At 63.3% G+C, this 14,254-nt stretch overlaps 1 protein-coding gene across 1 annotated transcript in view; it reads right to left on the bottom strand.

The window, feature by feature from the left end:
• Positions 1-455: 455 nt before the first annotated feature.
• The window catches only part of EFNA2 (ephrin A2), a 48,480-nt gene continuing 34,681 nt past the window's right edge, over positions 456-14,254 (bottom strand). The window contains exons 2-4 of the mRNA XM_059831902.1: positions 6,077-6,366; positions 2,121-2,186; positions 456-577 (exon numbers count right to left, since the gene is read on the bottom strand). Of these exons, the coding sequence (XP_059687885.1) occupies positions 456-577; positions 2,121-2,186; positions 6,077-6,366 (478 nt within the window). The remainder of the gene's footprint in view (positions 578-2,120; positions 2,187-6,076; positions 6,367-14,254) is intronic.

Genomic DNA, 14,254 nt, shown 5'->3' with positions numbered 1-14,254 from the left:
CCTGGACTGAAACAACCCGACAAATAAAAATAAAAATCTTTTTTCTTTTTTTTTTTTTAAAAAAAAAAAAAACCAGCAAAACCCAATGAGGACTGTATTTGGTCTAGAAACGTAAAAAGCGACATCCGATGGGGAGGGCCGGAGCCCAGTGAGCTGCAGCGCGGGGATGGGAGCTTTCGGCGTGCGCAGCCAGGATCCGTCCTGCGGGGCAGCCCTTCCCCGTTCCCAGCGCGATGCCCCGGCACGGGTGGCGGTGCGAGGATGGGGACTTCACACGGCGACGGGATTCGGGCGAGCTTCTCGCCGGCAGCACCAACCCTTTACGCCGGCGACCTCCCCGGGCACCATCCCGCTGCCGCAGGAGCCACGGCTTGAAGGCGACTCGGGGTGGCCAGGATCCGTCCCCAGGCTGCTCCTTCCCCACAGAGCCGCTCCCCGGCACGTTGGCGTTGGCGCTACGAGGCCAGGAACGTCCAGACGACCGGCACCACCACGAGCACGGCGTGCGGGACCCTGAGGCTGCAGCAGGAGTTGTTGCTGGTGAAAATGGGCTCCGGGGACTCGTAGAGGGAATCGTCTGCGGAAGGGGAGGAAGAGAGGGAGGTGTGAGCCGGCAGCAGAGCCATGCGGGACGGCTGCGTTCCAGGGCGGACCCTGGCCTGGCAGAAGTGGGGTGATGCTCGGCACCCCGGGGGTTGGGGTCCTGATGCTGCTGATGCAGCAGCATCCCCCGCAGCGAGGAGCCGGGTACCAACCCCCCCCAAACCCCAGCACCGTCTCAGGATTAATGGGGTTTAAAAAAAATAAAGGGCTCGGGGTTTCCCGGCTTCCCCGGACCTGAAGCAGGGACACCAACGCACAGCTCCGGCAGCCCCGTGCCAGGGGGATGGGCAGCATGGGGACACGGTGGGTGCCCTCCAAGGCTGGAGGGTGGGCGAGGGCACAGGGCGCTCCAGTTCCCCCTCCAAATGGGATTAGGCAGCGTTTCATCCCATCCCCTCCTAACCCCCCTGACAGCCCCGTGTGCCAGAGGCGGGTGCCGTTGCGGAGGGGGATTAGCTGTGGCGGCCGGGGCGGCTCGGATGTGGCACCCGCGTGGGACAGGGGCACCCACTCGCCAACACCCGGTGGTCCCGCAGCCAAACCCCGACTGGCGGCAGCTCAGAGGGTGCAGGGGAACACGTTAAACTACGGCTAAAGCGTTAACACGCTCCCCAGGCTTGGCTCGCTCATGTTTGTTACTGGATTAAGGATTTTTACGGACCCGGAGCCAGGAAAAGCAGAGCCTGGTCCTGTCCCCCCACGCACCCGGTCCCCTCGTCCCCGCCCTGTCCTGGAGGGTCCCTGTGTGGGGTCACCCGAGACCGGGGACCCCCGTGCTGGGCGCTTGCAATTGAGAAGGTTTCAAGGACTCGTCCTGGGGCCAGACCCAATCGAGGGGTGCCCAGCCTGGGGCGGCTCTCGGGGAGCCCCCACGGCCAAAGCCCCTCGCCCCGAGCAGTACAAAGGCAGCCCTTCCTCTCCGCAAGGCATCGACGTAATAAAATCCTGATATTATTAAAATACTGAAAAATAATGTCGTGGGAGATTTTTCCCCCCCTCTAACATGCCCTAGTCCTGAACAAAACAGAATGATTTTTTACAGATGGTTTCATTATATTGGGTTTTATTTTAAAGCCATGCAAATAAAAAAAAAGAAAGACATCCTTTTAAATGGTGACATTTCGCAGGCACTCAGCCCTTCCCCAGGGAGAGCTGCTGCCATTTGCTAATTACACGTTAACAGGAGAAGAAAATTATTAATTTGTTTTTTTAAATGGCTGAGTTATTTGATTCTGAAAAGTAGCCACTGTGCAGAGATTGTTATTATTTTTTCCCCCCAGCTGAAACCCAGCGCCAAATGCCCACCACGCCGGCGACGGGCCCGCGCGGTCCAGACACCGCCGGGATGGCTCTGGTGGGGCTGCGGGCACCGTGCCCAACCCCACCGGGGTGCTACCCAGGGCACCCCGTCCCCGGTCCCCACTCGCCCGGGACCGCCGGCCACCGAGAGCACCCCCTCGCCCCGTGGGGCAGGACCGCTCCCCCCGGGGACGCAGAGCCCCCCACCGCTCACTCACTTGTTGGCCGAACGTAAACCTTCAGCTTCAGGCAGGGTCTGTCCACCATGTTCGGGGGGGACGCGGCTGCAGGGAAGCAAAGGGGAGAGAAGGGCTGGGTTAGGGGGGGCAGCGGCTCGGCCCCCCCGCGGGGACGCAGCAGAGCCCGGATCGGGGCAGGGACCCACCTCAGGGACCCCTCGAGGGTCCGCGCACGCCGGGACCCCCTGCGGCACTGCCGGGATGCCCGGGGCAGGGCAGGGAGATGGGTGGCCGCATCCAGCCCCGCCGCACAGGACCGGTGATGGGGGGTCTGAGCCGGGAGGGGTACAGCCCCCCCACGGTGTCACCAAACCTTAAAAGCCGCCATGGGGGCTGCCCTGCCCCGGCACCGCGCCAGCGGCAAACCCTGCCTGCCAAGCCCACGCCAGGGCTGCTCCGGCTGCCGTGGACGTGGCGGGGGGGAACATCCCGCCCGGAGCAGCCGGGTCCGCGTCCCCTCCCGGGGTCACCTCAAAGAATCGGCTGAAGCAGCTTGAAACGCAGATCGTGAGGTGCTCCACCACGGGGGCTCCCCCCGGGCATCGCCTCCGGCAGAGGGAAACGGGGGTCCCAGCACCCACCCGCTCCGGGGGGCACATCCTGCAGGGACCCAGCGCCTGAGCTGCCCCACAGCACCCCCAGCACAGCAGAGCCCTCACCCGCCCCTCTGCCCCACTTTATAGTGGGAGGGTGGGCTGGGGCGGCCCCTGCCCCAGGTGAGCCCAGTGAAGGGTCCCTGATGGTCCCAGCACAGCTGGAGCTTCCCTCTGGGGACAGGGGACGATGGCTCGCGTCGCCCTTGTCCGTCGCCTGCGTTGCGGAGGGCTGCGAGAGCGCTGGCAGGGCTGCGCGGCTCTCCCTGAACAGGCAAAAGGAGGATAAAGGCACGGAATAAAAATAATACTCGTTGGGAGAGAGAAAGGGAGTAATTGCAATAATTATCTTGGTGAAAGTCCCCTCTCAATATGAGAAAATGTGATTTTTATATATATGTTTTTGGAGGAATTTAATTTTCTTGTCTTTTTTTTTGGATTAAGGAAGGGGAGAGAGCATTATTCGCGATAAAGTTTAATTTCAGCTGGAAGGAGGAGGAATTGGGATGCTGCTCGCAGGAGAGGCGGCAGCAAGGGGCCAGCCCTGCCCGGGCACACGCGGTCCCCTGCGGCAGCACCGGGCCACCACCGTCCCTCCCCTCCGGCGCTTAGGGAGGGACACGGCGGGGTCCCCGGTACGGTTGGTGGCACGGGGACCACCCCCCGCTGCTCCACAGGACCTGTTTGATTTATTTTTAGCAAATAAAACCGCGGGGCAGCCGCAGAGGGTCCGCCGGCTGGGTTGGGGTCCCCAACCCCACCTGCCCCCCCCGCGCCCCAGAGCCGCGCGTCCACCACGCGCACCCCAGCACCCACCCGCCATGGGCACCGTGCACCCCCGGACCCCTCGACGGTCGCACCCAGTCCCTGCGCCCGCATCAGCATCTCGCCCGCGCCGCCAGCGCTCCCTTGGCAGTGGGCGCAGCGCCGGCGCCCCTCGGCACGGCCATTTCGGGGAGGTGCCGGGACGCTGCAGAGCCTCCGTGGGCTTTTTTTCCCCCCTTCCCTTTTCTTTTCCTCCCCGGCGCAACCCGCCAGGCGGGGAAGGCGAAGGTCACGCCAGCTGTGCCCAGCGCCCGCCATGACGTGCTGTGCCACGCCACACCGTGCTGTGCCGAGCCACACCGTGCCGTGCCGAGCCACGCCGTGCCGTGCCGAGCTGAGCCGCACAGCGGGCATCCCGCAGCAGCTCCGTCGCCAGCTCCATCCCCAGGGCCAGCCCGTGCCCTTGACCCGGCACGGGGAGCACGAGCGCGTCCCCGTGCCTGCGAGGTTAATGGCATTCCAATTTGCGAGCTCGAGGAGGAGGTAATTTCTTTTCTTTCATGTCTGCTAAATACGGTTCCTCAAAGAGGCATAATTTCTAATGTTCCGCATGACATGAATTCTAACCGGTTTAGCAATGATCAGCTTCACCATTTACTTCTGTGTAATCTCTCCCTAACGACATTAAAAATAAAAAAAAAATAAAATAAAATGGGGGGGGGAAGAGAGAGTTGTAGATGCAGTTATTTCGCGAGTGACATTTTACAGGGGAAGAGGGAGAAGGGGGAAAAAATGGTAATTTAATATAGATAAAAGGAACAAATTAAGTGGGCTGAAAACAGATGCTTTAGGAAAAAGGGGGAGAAATAATACGGGAGAGAAGCGTGCCGGCTGGCTCCTGCGCGAGGAGAGAGCCCTCCCTGTCTCCCCGTGACACCGCCGGGCGCTGGGGGGTCGTGCTTGCTCATGTCTTTTTTATTTTTTTTACCCTTTATTGATTGCCAGACTCCCAGCGCCTGAGCTGAGCCCCAGTACCTTATTTTTCCACGGCTCCGGGGGCGGCAATTCGAGGAGGGGCCGCATCCGCCCCACCGCAGCGCCCCGGTCCCGCAGCAGCGCCCGGGCGCCCGCAGCAAAGTTCCCCCCGAGCGGGTCGGCCGGCTCGGGCTTCGTCTGGGGGGCGGGAAAGGGGAGCACAGCCCCGGGAGAGCCCGGGAGCACGCGGGAGCCTGCGGGAACACGCGGGAGCGTGTGGGAGAGCACAGGAACACACAGGAGTGTGCGGGAATACATGGGAGCGTGCGCGTGTGGGAATACACGGGAGCGTGTGGGAGAGCACGGGAATACATAGGAGTGTGCAGGAATACACAGGAGCGTGCGGGAGCATGTGGGAATACACAGGAGCATGCGTGAGTGTGTGGGAATACACAGGAGTCTGCGGGAATACATGGGAGCATGAGCGAGCCTGCGGGAATACACAGGAGCGTGCGGGAGAGCACAGGAATACACAGGAGTGCGTGGGAATACACGGGAGCGTGTGGGAATACATGGGAGCATGCGTGAGTGTGTGAGAATACACAGGAGCATGTGGGAGAGCATGGGAATACACAGGAGTGTCTGGGAATACATGGGAGAGGGCACGAGCGTGTGGGAATACACGGGAGTACGAGGGAATATGTGGGAGCGTGCAGGAGCGTGCAGGAATACATGGGAGCGTGCGGGAGACCACGGGAATACACAGGAGTGTGTGGGAATACGCGGGAGCATGCGGGAGCATGTGGGAATACACAGGAGCATGTGGGAGAGCACAGGAATACACAGCAGCGTGCGGGAATATGTGGGAGGGTGCAGGAGCATGTGGGAATACATAGGAGTGTGTGCAGGCCTGTGGGAATACACGGGAGTGTGAGGGAATACACGGGAGCATGTGGGAGAGCACGGGAATACACAGGAGTGTGTGGGAATACACAGGAGCATGTGGGAATACATAGGAGCGTGTGCAGGCCTGTGGGAATACACGGGAGTGTGAGGGAATACACGGGAGCATGTGGGAGAGCACGGGAATACACAGGAGTGTGTGGGAATACACAGGAGCGTGCGGGAGCATGTGGGAATACACGGGAGCGTGCAGGACAGCACGGGAGCGCGCGGAGCCACTGCCTGGGGCTGGCAGGGCTGCACCACCGCGCCAGTGCAGCACCTTTACTGGTGCCCAGTGGTGGTCCCACGGGGATGAGACCAGTGTCCCCATCATCCTGTGGTCCCTGGAAAGCCCTGGTCACTCTCGTGGCCACCTCACGCCCATGGCTGTGACTCAGCCCCGGCGAAGGCTTTTGGCACCAAGCGTGTGCCGGCCAGGATCTCTGCCTTGAGCCGGACACGCCAGCGCTGCAGGCACAAGGGCACGGCTGGGTTTGGGGGCTTTGTAGCATTTTGGGTCACCAACGCAAACCGAGCTGCGGTTCCGCGTCCGGCTCCGGTCTGCACCGCGGGGCGACGCAGGGAACGTCCCCGGCACGCGCTCGCCAGAGCCCCGCGCACCCCCTCCCCACCGTCCCCACGGCAGCCCCCACTCACAGATGTAGTAGTACTCGTGGCCGGGTCTGAACTCGAAGCCCAGCGAGAAGGGGGTGAAGAGCTGGAACTTCTCCGAGAACTTGAGGGGCCCGTTGGGGGAGTCGGGCCGGTTGCACTCCCAGCGCTTGAAGCCCCTTTGCCGGTGGTCGCAGGACGCGTGCCCCTCGTAGTTGACCATGTAGAGGATGTAGCGCTCCATCCGCTCGGGCAGCGGCTCCTCGTAGTGCGGGCAGTAGATGTCCAGGTAGTCGTTGATGCTCACCTCCACCGTGTAGTCCCCGCGGTAAAACCTGCGGGAGAAGCCGGCGTCAGCGGGACCGCGTTTCACCGGATCCCGCCGTGGGGATGCCGACGCCCCCGGGCACACCGAAACCTTGGTTTGCCCATGACGCAGGGCCCGATCCAGCCCAGCCCAGCCTTGAGCCGCTCTCCTCTCCCCATCACCCCCCCCCGGCACCCCAGCCCCCTGCCCACCCCTGCACCCCCATTAACCTACGAAATAAACCTCTTTGTTTTACGCCCGATAAACCGGCACCACTTGGCAGTAAAGCACAAAAAAATCATTATTCACGGCGACACCGTCGCAGCGTTGGCATCGCCGCAGCTGTGCGCTGCAATCCCAGTGTAATTTGCGTTTCTGGCGCTGATTATCTGAGAGATTAAGGGATTAGCGGTGCTGGAGAACGCCGCGGTGCATGCCGCGGTGCACACCGGCAGCTCCCGCCCGGCAGCCGCCTGCCCCGGCTCCTCAGGGCAACCCCTGTGACCTCCCATCCCCAAACTGCACCCTGTAAGGGGATGCTGCAACCCCCCGGCGCTACCGGCACCGCAGCCGATGAAGCTCGCCGGCCAAACTCTCCGGCTCCCCCAGGAGCCAACCTGGCAGCTTGGCTTTTCCCCCGCTTCCATGTCGAGCGCGTTTTCTTTGCTAATTAATTTGGGGCTCCTGCGGCGCGGCTCTCCCGCCAGCAGAAAGCCCCCCCGCCTCGGCACAACCAGGGGCAGGGGACGCCCCACGGCTCCAGGGCCAGCGCTCCCAGACCCCGAGGACCAGCTCCGCACGCACCACCGCAGCTCAGCCCCAGGGTGGTCAGCACCTGGAGGAGTCAGTGTGGCTCTGGGTGGGATGGGGACGGTGGTCACGGTCCCCCCAGCCACCCCAAAGCAGCATCTCGGGGCTCCCCAACACACCCTGTGCCCACCTGAGTCTCCAGCAGCTGCGAGCAGGGCTGAGACTGGCTCAAACTCATCACAGGGGATGCCCCAAGCATGCATCCCTGCATCCCCAGGGCGGCCGAGCGCCGACGGGCAAGGCGGGCACGGCAGCGAAGTGCCAGTGGTGGCAGAGGGTGACCCAAAAGGTGCCCAGCACCCCAAAAAGGGAAGCGGGGACCGAAGACAGGAGGCGGGGGAGCTGGTGCTGCAGCCTCGCCGGAGCAGCCGAGCGGCCTCGTCCAGCCCCCATCCAGCTCATTACCTGCTTCATAAGCACTCTGATCACACAGGGAAATACGCTAATTAAGGAGAAGGGTTTTTCTCTCTCTCCTTCTCTCTCCTTTCCTGAGTCGGCTGTGCCAACCCTGCCCCTGGCAAGGTAACATTTTAAAATGTAAAATTAATACAAAGGGCCGGGATTTACTGGGAAACAATTTTCAAACGCATACAAAACAATAAAAAAAAATTTAAAACCCCCCTTCTTCTCTCTGCCTTTTATTTTAAAAAATTATTTATTTTAATGATCGTTATTAAAGCCCAAGCAAAGGCGATTGTAACGGGAGGGCCCATGCTTATCAGGGGAATAATAATAATAATAATTATATTTTTTTTTTTAGAAGAATCAACTAACTCCAAGGGCCTCCTCCAGACTGACAAATTGCTGAATTAAAGCTGATTAGCTGTGATAAATGGCACAGACGGAGACGGGCGCTGGCGGGCGCTGGCGGGGGCGGGTCACCCTCCGCTGGGGGGGCGGCGGGTGCTGGGGAGCCGCAGGGACCCCCAGCACGGTACCCCCAGCCTGCGGCAGGTCCTGGGCTGCCCCGGCCCCACTGAGCGTGGAGGAGACCCCCCTGCCCAGCCGGCACCCCCGCCCGATGCCCCTTGGTGTCCCCGTCCCCACCACCCGCGAGCCCACCGTCCCGCCCAGCCCAGCGCTTGCGGGGTGACAAGGCACAAAGTGGGGTTTAAAGCCAAGGACAGGTTTTGGGGGGACGGATGAGGGGTGGGGGGCTCCAGCCTCGCAGCCCCCCTGGCCGGTTGCCCCCCAGCAGGGCTGGCCGAGGGACGGTGGCACCTGCCACGCCGGGCTGCAGGGGCAGTGCCCTGTCCCCGTCCCCATCCCCGTCCCCATCCCATTCCCGTCCCCATCGGCCCCTCACCGGGGCCGCAAGCGGCAGATGGTGCCCAGGTGGCTCCGAATGGATCAGTCAGGGTCCGGGATGGCACGAGGCATTAACTGGCCCCGGGGGACGCTGCGCCGGAGTCCAGGACAGGGCTGGACCGGGCGTCCCTCTCATCGCACCGCGGCCGCAGCCCCCGCGGCACAGACAGACCCCGGTGGGATGCGATGGGCAGTGGACGTCCCTGTCTGCCATCGCGGCACACCCATGCCGCAGCCCGGATCCTCCTGCGTCCCCTCGTGCGCCGGCGGGGCCCTGGGGCTCCCCGGACCCACGTTTGGGGAGCAGGATGGGACCGGGGCGCTGCCACCCCCGGGGCTGCGCGTCCCCAGGCGCCAGGTGACTTTGTCTCAGCTCTGTCCTGGCTTTTCGTTGCTGGCAAATCTTCATTTATGTCTCCGTTTCCCCCCGCTGATTCACCCCCTCCTATAAATATTACATTTTTGCCTGATCAAATATTCCCTCCCAGCAGCTCTGCCGAACGCCGCGACACGCGCGACCCAGGGGCCCAAAGCAGCCGCTCGGCAGGAGGGTGGCTGTGCCGCGGCACCGGGAGCCGCTGCCCCGGCACACCGGGCAAAGCCGAGCACAGGCGGTTCCACCGAGGAGGGAAGGGGCTGATTCAGAGGCACTCTGGGGATGCTCTCAGGAGGGGGATGTGGGGATGGGGGTCTGGGCCACTGTGCCGGGCACGGGGCACCCCACGGCTGGGCAGAATGCCCGGTGCAGGGATGGTGGCTTGGGGAGCTGCTCTGTCCTTGTCCCATCCCTGGCGCCGGCCATCCAGAGCCACTACCGACCTCCGCTCGGTGTGGGACCGGAGCTGCCACCGCCTCGTCCCGGCTGGCTTTGGCTTTGAATTTCTCTGCCACCATTGGGCTGATAACCACACCGACAGCCCCAATCTGGGGGTTAGCAGGACCGAGCCCCCGTCCCTCCGGCAGTTACTGCTTGCAGCCAGCTCCGGCGGAGCAGCCGGCACCGCGGTGCCGCCGGGACCCCAGCACCGGAGCAGCAGGGATGGATCCAGCACACACCACCCCGAAAGCCGCCCCCAAGCAGCAGCGTCCATGCAGAGACCCGAGCACCCGCCGGAGGCACGGGGCGCACCTCAGCGCGGAGCAGCCGAGTGCGTGGGGAGATGCGCTGGCGCCGGCGCTCGGATACGCTCAGATAACCGAATTTGCTCATAGAGGCGCGTGGCGGAGGCTCACGCCGAGCCAGCCCCGCGCGCACGCACGGAGCCGTCTGTTAATTTGTTATCGTTTAAGTCATTCAGTTCACAAAATGTCAACAGCATTTTAAAAACCCGCCACCTGGAAAGCGCGCCGTCGCCCCGTGTAATACCCGCAGCAGGGCTGCCAGGCCGCGCTAATTAAAATGAGTGGGATTTGAACTGTCTAAACGAGGCACATCGCTAATTCGTCTGCTTCAAAATAGGAAAAATAAAATACGCCCTTCTGCGGGGCAGAAAAGGGCGAGCGGCCGGGGCCGAGCCGGGCGCCAGTGCCCCTCTCCTGCTCCCTGGTTTCGGCGCGCTCCCGGTGAGCGGCGGCAGGCTTGCAGGAGCTGCAGCTTTGCAAACCGCAGCTGGGAGGCTGCGGGGAGCGGCAGCAGGAGCCCGGGCAGAGCCCTGCGCCCGGCACACCGTGCTCCAGCCTGGCACGCCGTGCTCCACGCAGGGCATGCACCGCTTGGGCCGGCACACCCTTGCAGTCCCCGCGCCCATGGACCTGCGTCCCGGTCTCGGGGATTCCCCCTCCCTACGGGTGCCAGCCTGGGGCAAGCGGGACAAGGAGCCCTGTCCCCACTTCCACTGAGCCCCGAGTCCCTGAGGCACGGGGACGCCGGCTCGGGGCAAGGACAGGGCAAACCCCTGGGTCCACCGGGAAGTGCAGTAAGCGAGAGGAGGGACCCCGCGTTGGCACACCAACAGATGCCAAATCACAATGTTTTCAAGCCAAGTGAAAAGCTCAGCTTTGAGCAAATCCAGGTTTCTGATACTCCAACTGGAAACGCGCAGCCCCGGCCCCTCTCGGCAGCAGGGACCCCACGTTCCCCCGGCCATGGAGCTGGGGCAGGTACCTCCGGCGCGGTGCCGGGGCTGCGGTGGCAGCCGGGTGATTCTCCATCCAGCAGCTATGGGGTAATTACTGTCCTCTCAGCAGCTTGTGCTTAAACACTTGGGAAAACAGAAACCATGGGCGTGCTCCGGAGGACGTGCCGGTGGCAGGGCTGCACGCCGGGGCTCACCGCGGCCCATCGGGGACCAACAGCGGCATCCTCGGCGCTGCGCCTCCGCAAGCTGCACACAGCCGGCACCTCGTGGCACCTCGCCATGGGACGGCTTTGCCAGGAGAGGCTGGGGGGCTCCCCCTGCGCCCCGGCCAGCCCCCGCCCCGACGCTGGAGAGCTCAGCAGGGGCGGGGGGGTTGCCCGGGGGGGTGGCAGCCCCCCGGGCACAGGGCTGGCAGCAGCTTCTGCTGCCTCGTCTTCATGCCCTGCGGCGCGTGGAAAAATAAAAGAGGAGGGTGCTGGGCTGCACGGGGCTGGAGGGGTGTCTGGGGGTCACCCCACTATTGGGCGCAGGACAGCCCCCACCCCTCTAGGACAGACGCCGGGCCGATGCCATGGCCAGGGTGATGCACACCATGGGACGGGGCCGATGCCACGGGATGGGGTTGATGCCATCACTTGGGCTGATGCCATCACCGGGGCCGACGCCATGGGATGGGGCTAATGCCATCACCAGGGCCGATGCCATCACCAGGGCTGATGCCATGGGATGGGGTTGATGCCATCACCGGGGCCGATGCCATCACCAGGGCTGATGCCATGGGATGGGGTTGATGCCATCAGCGGGGCCGATGCCATGGACCGGCGCCGATGCCATCACTGGGGCCGACGCCACGGTCCACCACGGCCGCCGGAGCCCCGCCAGCGGGCACAGAGCTCGCTCACCGCCAAAGGGGTTAACGCGGGAGCTTTGTTTTTCCCTGACAGAGACGGATGGAGCAGCCTCCCCGCCTCACCCCGGCGGGATGTTACACTTGACAATTGACTACTCGCAGCTTTCAGCTCTGTCAGCTACTATTAAGGCTGGGATCCTGGCTAATTGGGTGCTTCATTAGGGGCATTCGTTACCGTTAGCGCTGCCTGACAGCCGGGCCAGCTCTGCCGGCAGGGCAGGGGACAGGCAGGCTGCTCGGCGGGCTCGCTCGCCCCGTCGCCCCTTCGCTGCCCCCCATGCGCGGGGGCTCTGGCGTGGAGGAAACCCCCCGGGGACAACCCAGGGCCTCGCCAGCACACCCTCCCCAGGAGAGCCACGGCTCCCACCGGACGGCAGCACCGCAGAGCCAGGGGTGGCTGTGCCGTGCTGCCACCCCACAGCACCCTGCGGTGCCGGTGCCGGGACCCGTCACCCACCGAGCCCCGTGCTGCTGGCAGCCGCCCTGCTCTCCCCTGGCTCCGTCTTGGTTTGCGTTTAATTGATAACTTTCCCAGTGCTGTCACGCGCCTGCCCCTTCGCATGACAAGAGCGGGAATCCATTGGAGTGAAATTGCCTGGAATAAAATATTGGAGCTGGTGAAGCGGCTCCGCCGCCCTCCCTTCCTCCTGCACCGCGGCAGCACCCGAACCCTGCCCACGGCCCCGCGCCAGGCAGGGCGGCATCTCCGTGGGCTTCCAAAGTTTTCACCTCTTGGATATCCACCATGGAGGGGAAGAACCCTTCCGAGAGCCCATCCTGCAAACCCGCGCGCCGGAGGCTTCCTCAGCCCGAGACCCCGGCCCCCGCGGGGCAGAGCCAACCGGGAGAGCAAACCCTGCCCGTGCCCAGACCCCTGCGGCTCTCCCGGCCCCGGGGCTGGCTGTCGCGACACCCCAACCCTGGTCCCGGCCCCCGCCACCGCGGCCGGTGCCTCAGTTTCCCCCCTGGGTAGCAGTGGCTCCCCCCAAAACTCCCAAACAAGGGCAGCGACCTGGTGCAAGAACAAAGCGCATTTGTTTCTCGGTCTTGCTACACCCTGCAAGACCAGCCAGTGTCCCAAGGGTTAAATAATTCAGATTTTTCTTTCCTGAACAGCTTGAAAAGAGATATGATTGCGCTCGCTGAAATACGGGGGGGGGGGAGATATTATGGATGGAAAAGAGCTATTTAAGCTGAAGAACAGTGCTGGCACATAAACAAATGGGTATAAACTGGCCATGAATAAATTGAGGCTGGAAATTAGGAGGCTTGTAACCACTGGAGGAGCGGGGGGCTGGAAGGGGCTCGCGGCGGCGGGGGCAGCGAGGCGAGGAGGGGTCTGGGGCAGGGTGCTGCTGGTGCCGGGGTGCCGGGTGCGGGGTCCCCCAGCTCCAAGGGCACCCGTCCTCGCAGGGCCGGGCACTGAGATACTTAAAATCTCCCTTACGCTTTCATCTCCTGAAATCTCCTTCATTCAAATAGTCACAGCGTGATCAGGAGTAATAAGCCTATTACAGAGCAAAATAAAACACAGCGGCCCCCGCCCCCCCTGAAACCAGCCCCCAACCTCGCCCGCCGCCCTCTCGCTGTCTTTTAAACACAACCTGATGAAAATTCAGCCGCGGAGCGGCCAACGCCAGCCCCCCGCCAGCCTCCATCGTGGTCCCCCCCCGGGAAATAGCCACAAAGCGGCTCCTCGGCGCTGGGGGAGCGGCGGGGAACGGCCCCCCCAGGAGGAGGTGCCCCCCCGACTCGTTTCAGCAGCGTTCCGGCTCTTTTCTCCATTAATCCTGCTGCTCGGCTGGTTCCTGGCATGTCCGTAGCCGGCAATGGACTTCACGCCGGGAACATTTAAGCTGGTTTTCCCATCTGTTTCTCTTTCTCCTTGGACAGCCGGCACCGCCGTGCCGCAGAGCCGAGCGCCGTCCCGCGGGATGCTGAAGGCAGCGCCGGGCACGAGCGGCGGGATCCGGACGGGGCCGTCAGGGGATTTTGGCCACGTGCTGGTCACAGTGTTCTGGAGGCAGATTCATTTTCACCGCTCAAGAGCGGTCGCGGTGCTCAAGGCAAAAGCCACTTGCAGGGTCTGGGAGGGGATGGAGCCGAAGCCGGATGCGCCCGGCCACCTGGGTCCATCCGGCGTCGGTCCAGCGGGGTCGGGCATCCCCCCGCCCCGTCCCACCGCCCCACCAGTGCCAAGGTTTATTTTAACCGTGTTGGTAAAATGTTTTGCATGGCCGGAGAGCGAGCGCGGCCACCCCGGCGGTGGCACCAGCACCCACCGCCTCCCAAACCTCCTCCAGGCTGTGCCGGAGGATCCCAGCATCCCAATCCGGCCGAGCCCCGGTGCTTGAAGGAACGAGGCGATGCTCGGTGTTACGGCAGGAGCCGCCCCGTCCTCAGCCTCGTCTCTCCCAGCCCCGCAGAACGGAGGCGGTGATCAGCCCTGGTCCCGGCGGGGCCGTGCAGCGCCGTGCGCGCTCCGGCAGCGTCCCCAGCGCCGCGGCGGCAGGGCAGAGCGGGGAAGCGCGTCTCGGGCTGCAGCTCACGGTACGCCTGTAATGTGGTCCTGAGGGACCCGCCGTACACACACCACCTAAATTATTTAATTTCTCCAAACTGCTGCACCTTTATAAATCATTAAAAGCTCCTTTTGATCTGTGTTAATGAGGTTTCCTGAGTGCGGTGGTTGGAAACACACTTCGGCACCAGATAGCGAATCAGCTAATTAAAAAAATAAAGGAGCGAGCGGGAGCGCGGCGGGGCGGGAGGAGGGACGGGCACTGGGGCGGGGCAGTGGGCGCGAGGAC

Source organism: Gavia stellata, chromosome 32 (genome assembly GCF_030936135.1).
Source record: "Gavia stellata isolate bGavSte3 chromosome 32, bGavSte3.hap2, whole genome shotgun sequence".
Lineage (NCBI taxonomy): Eukaryota > Metazoa > Chordata > Aves > Gaviiformes > Gaviidae > Gavia > Gavia stellata.
The sequence above is the reverse complement of the archived record's forward strand: the minus strand, read 5'-3'. Positions and strand labels throughout refer to the sequence as shown.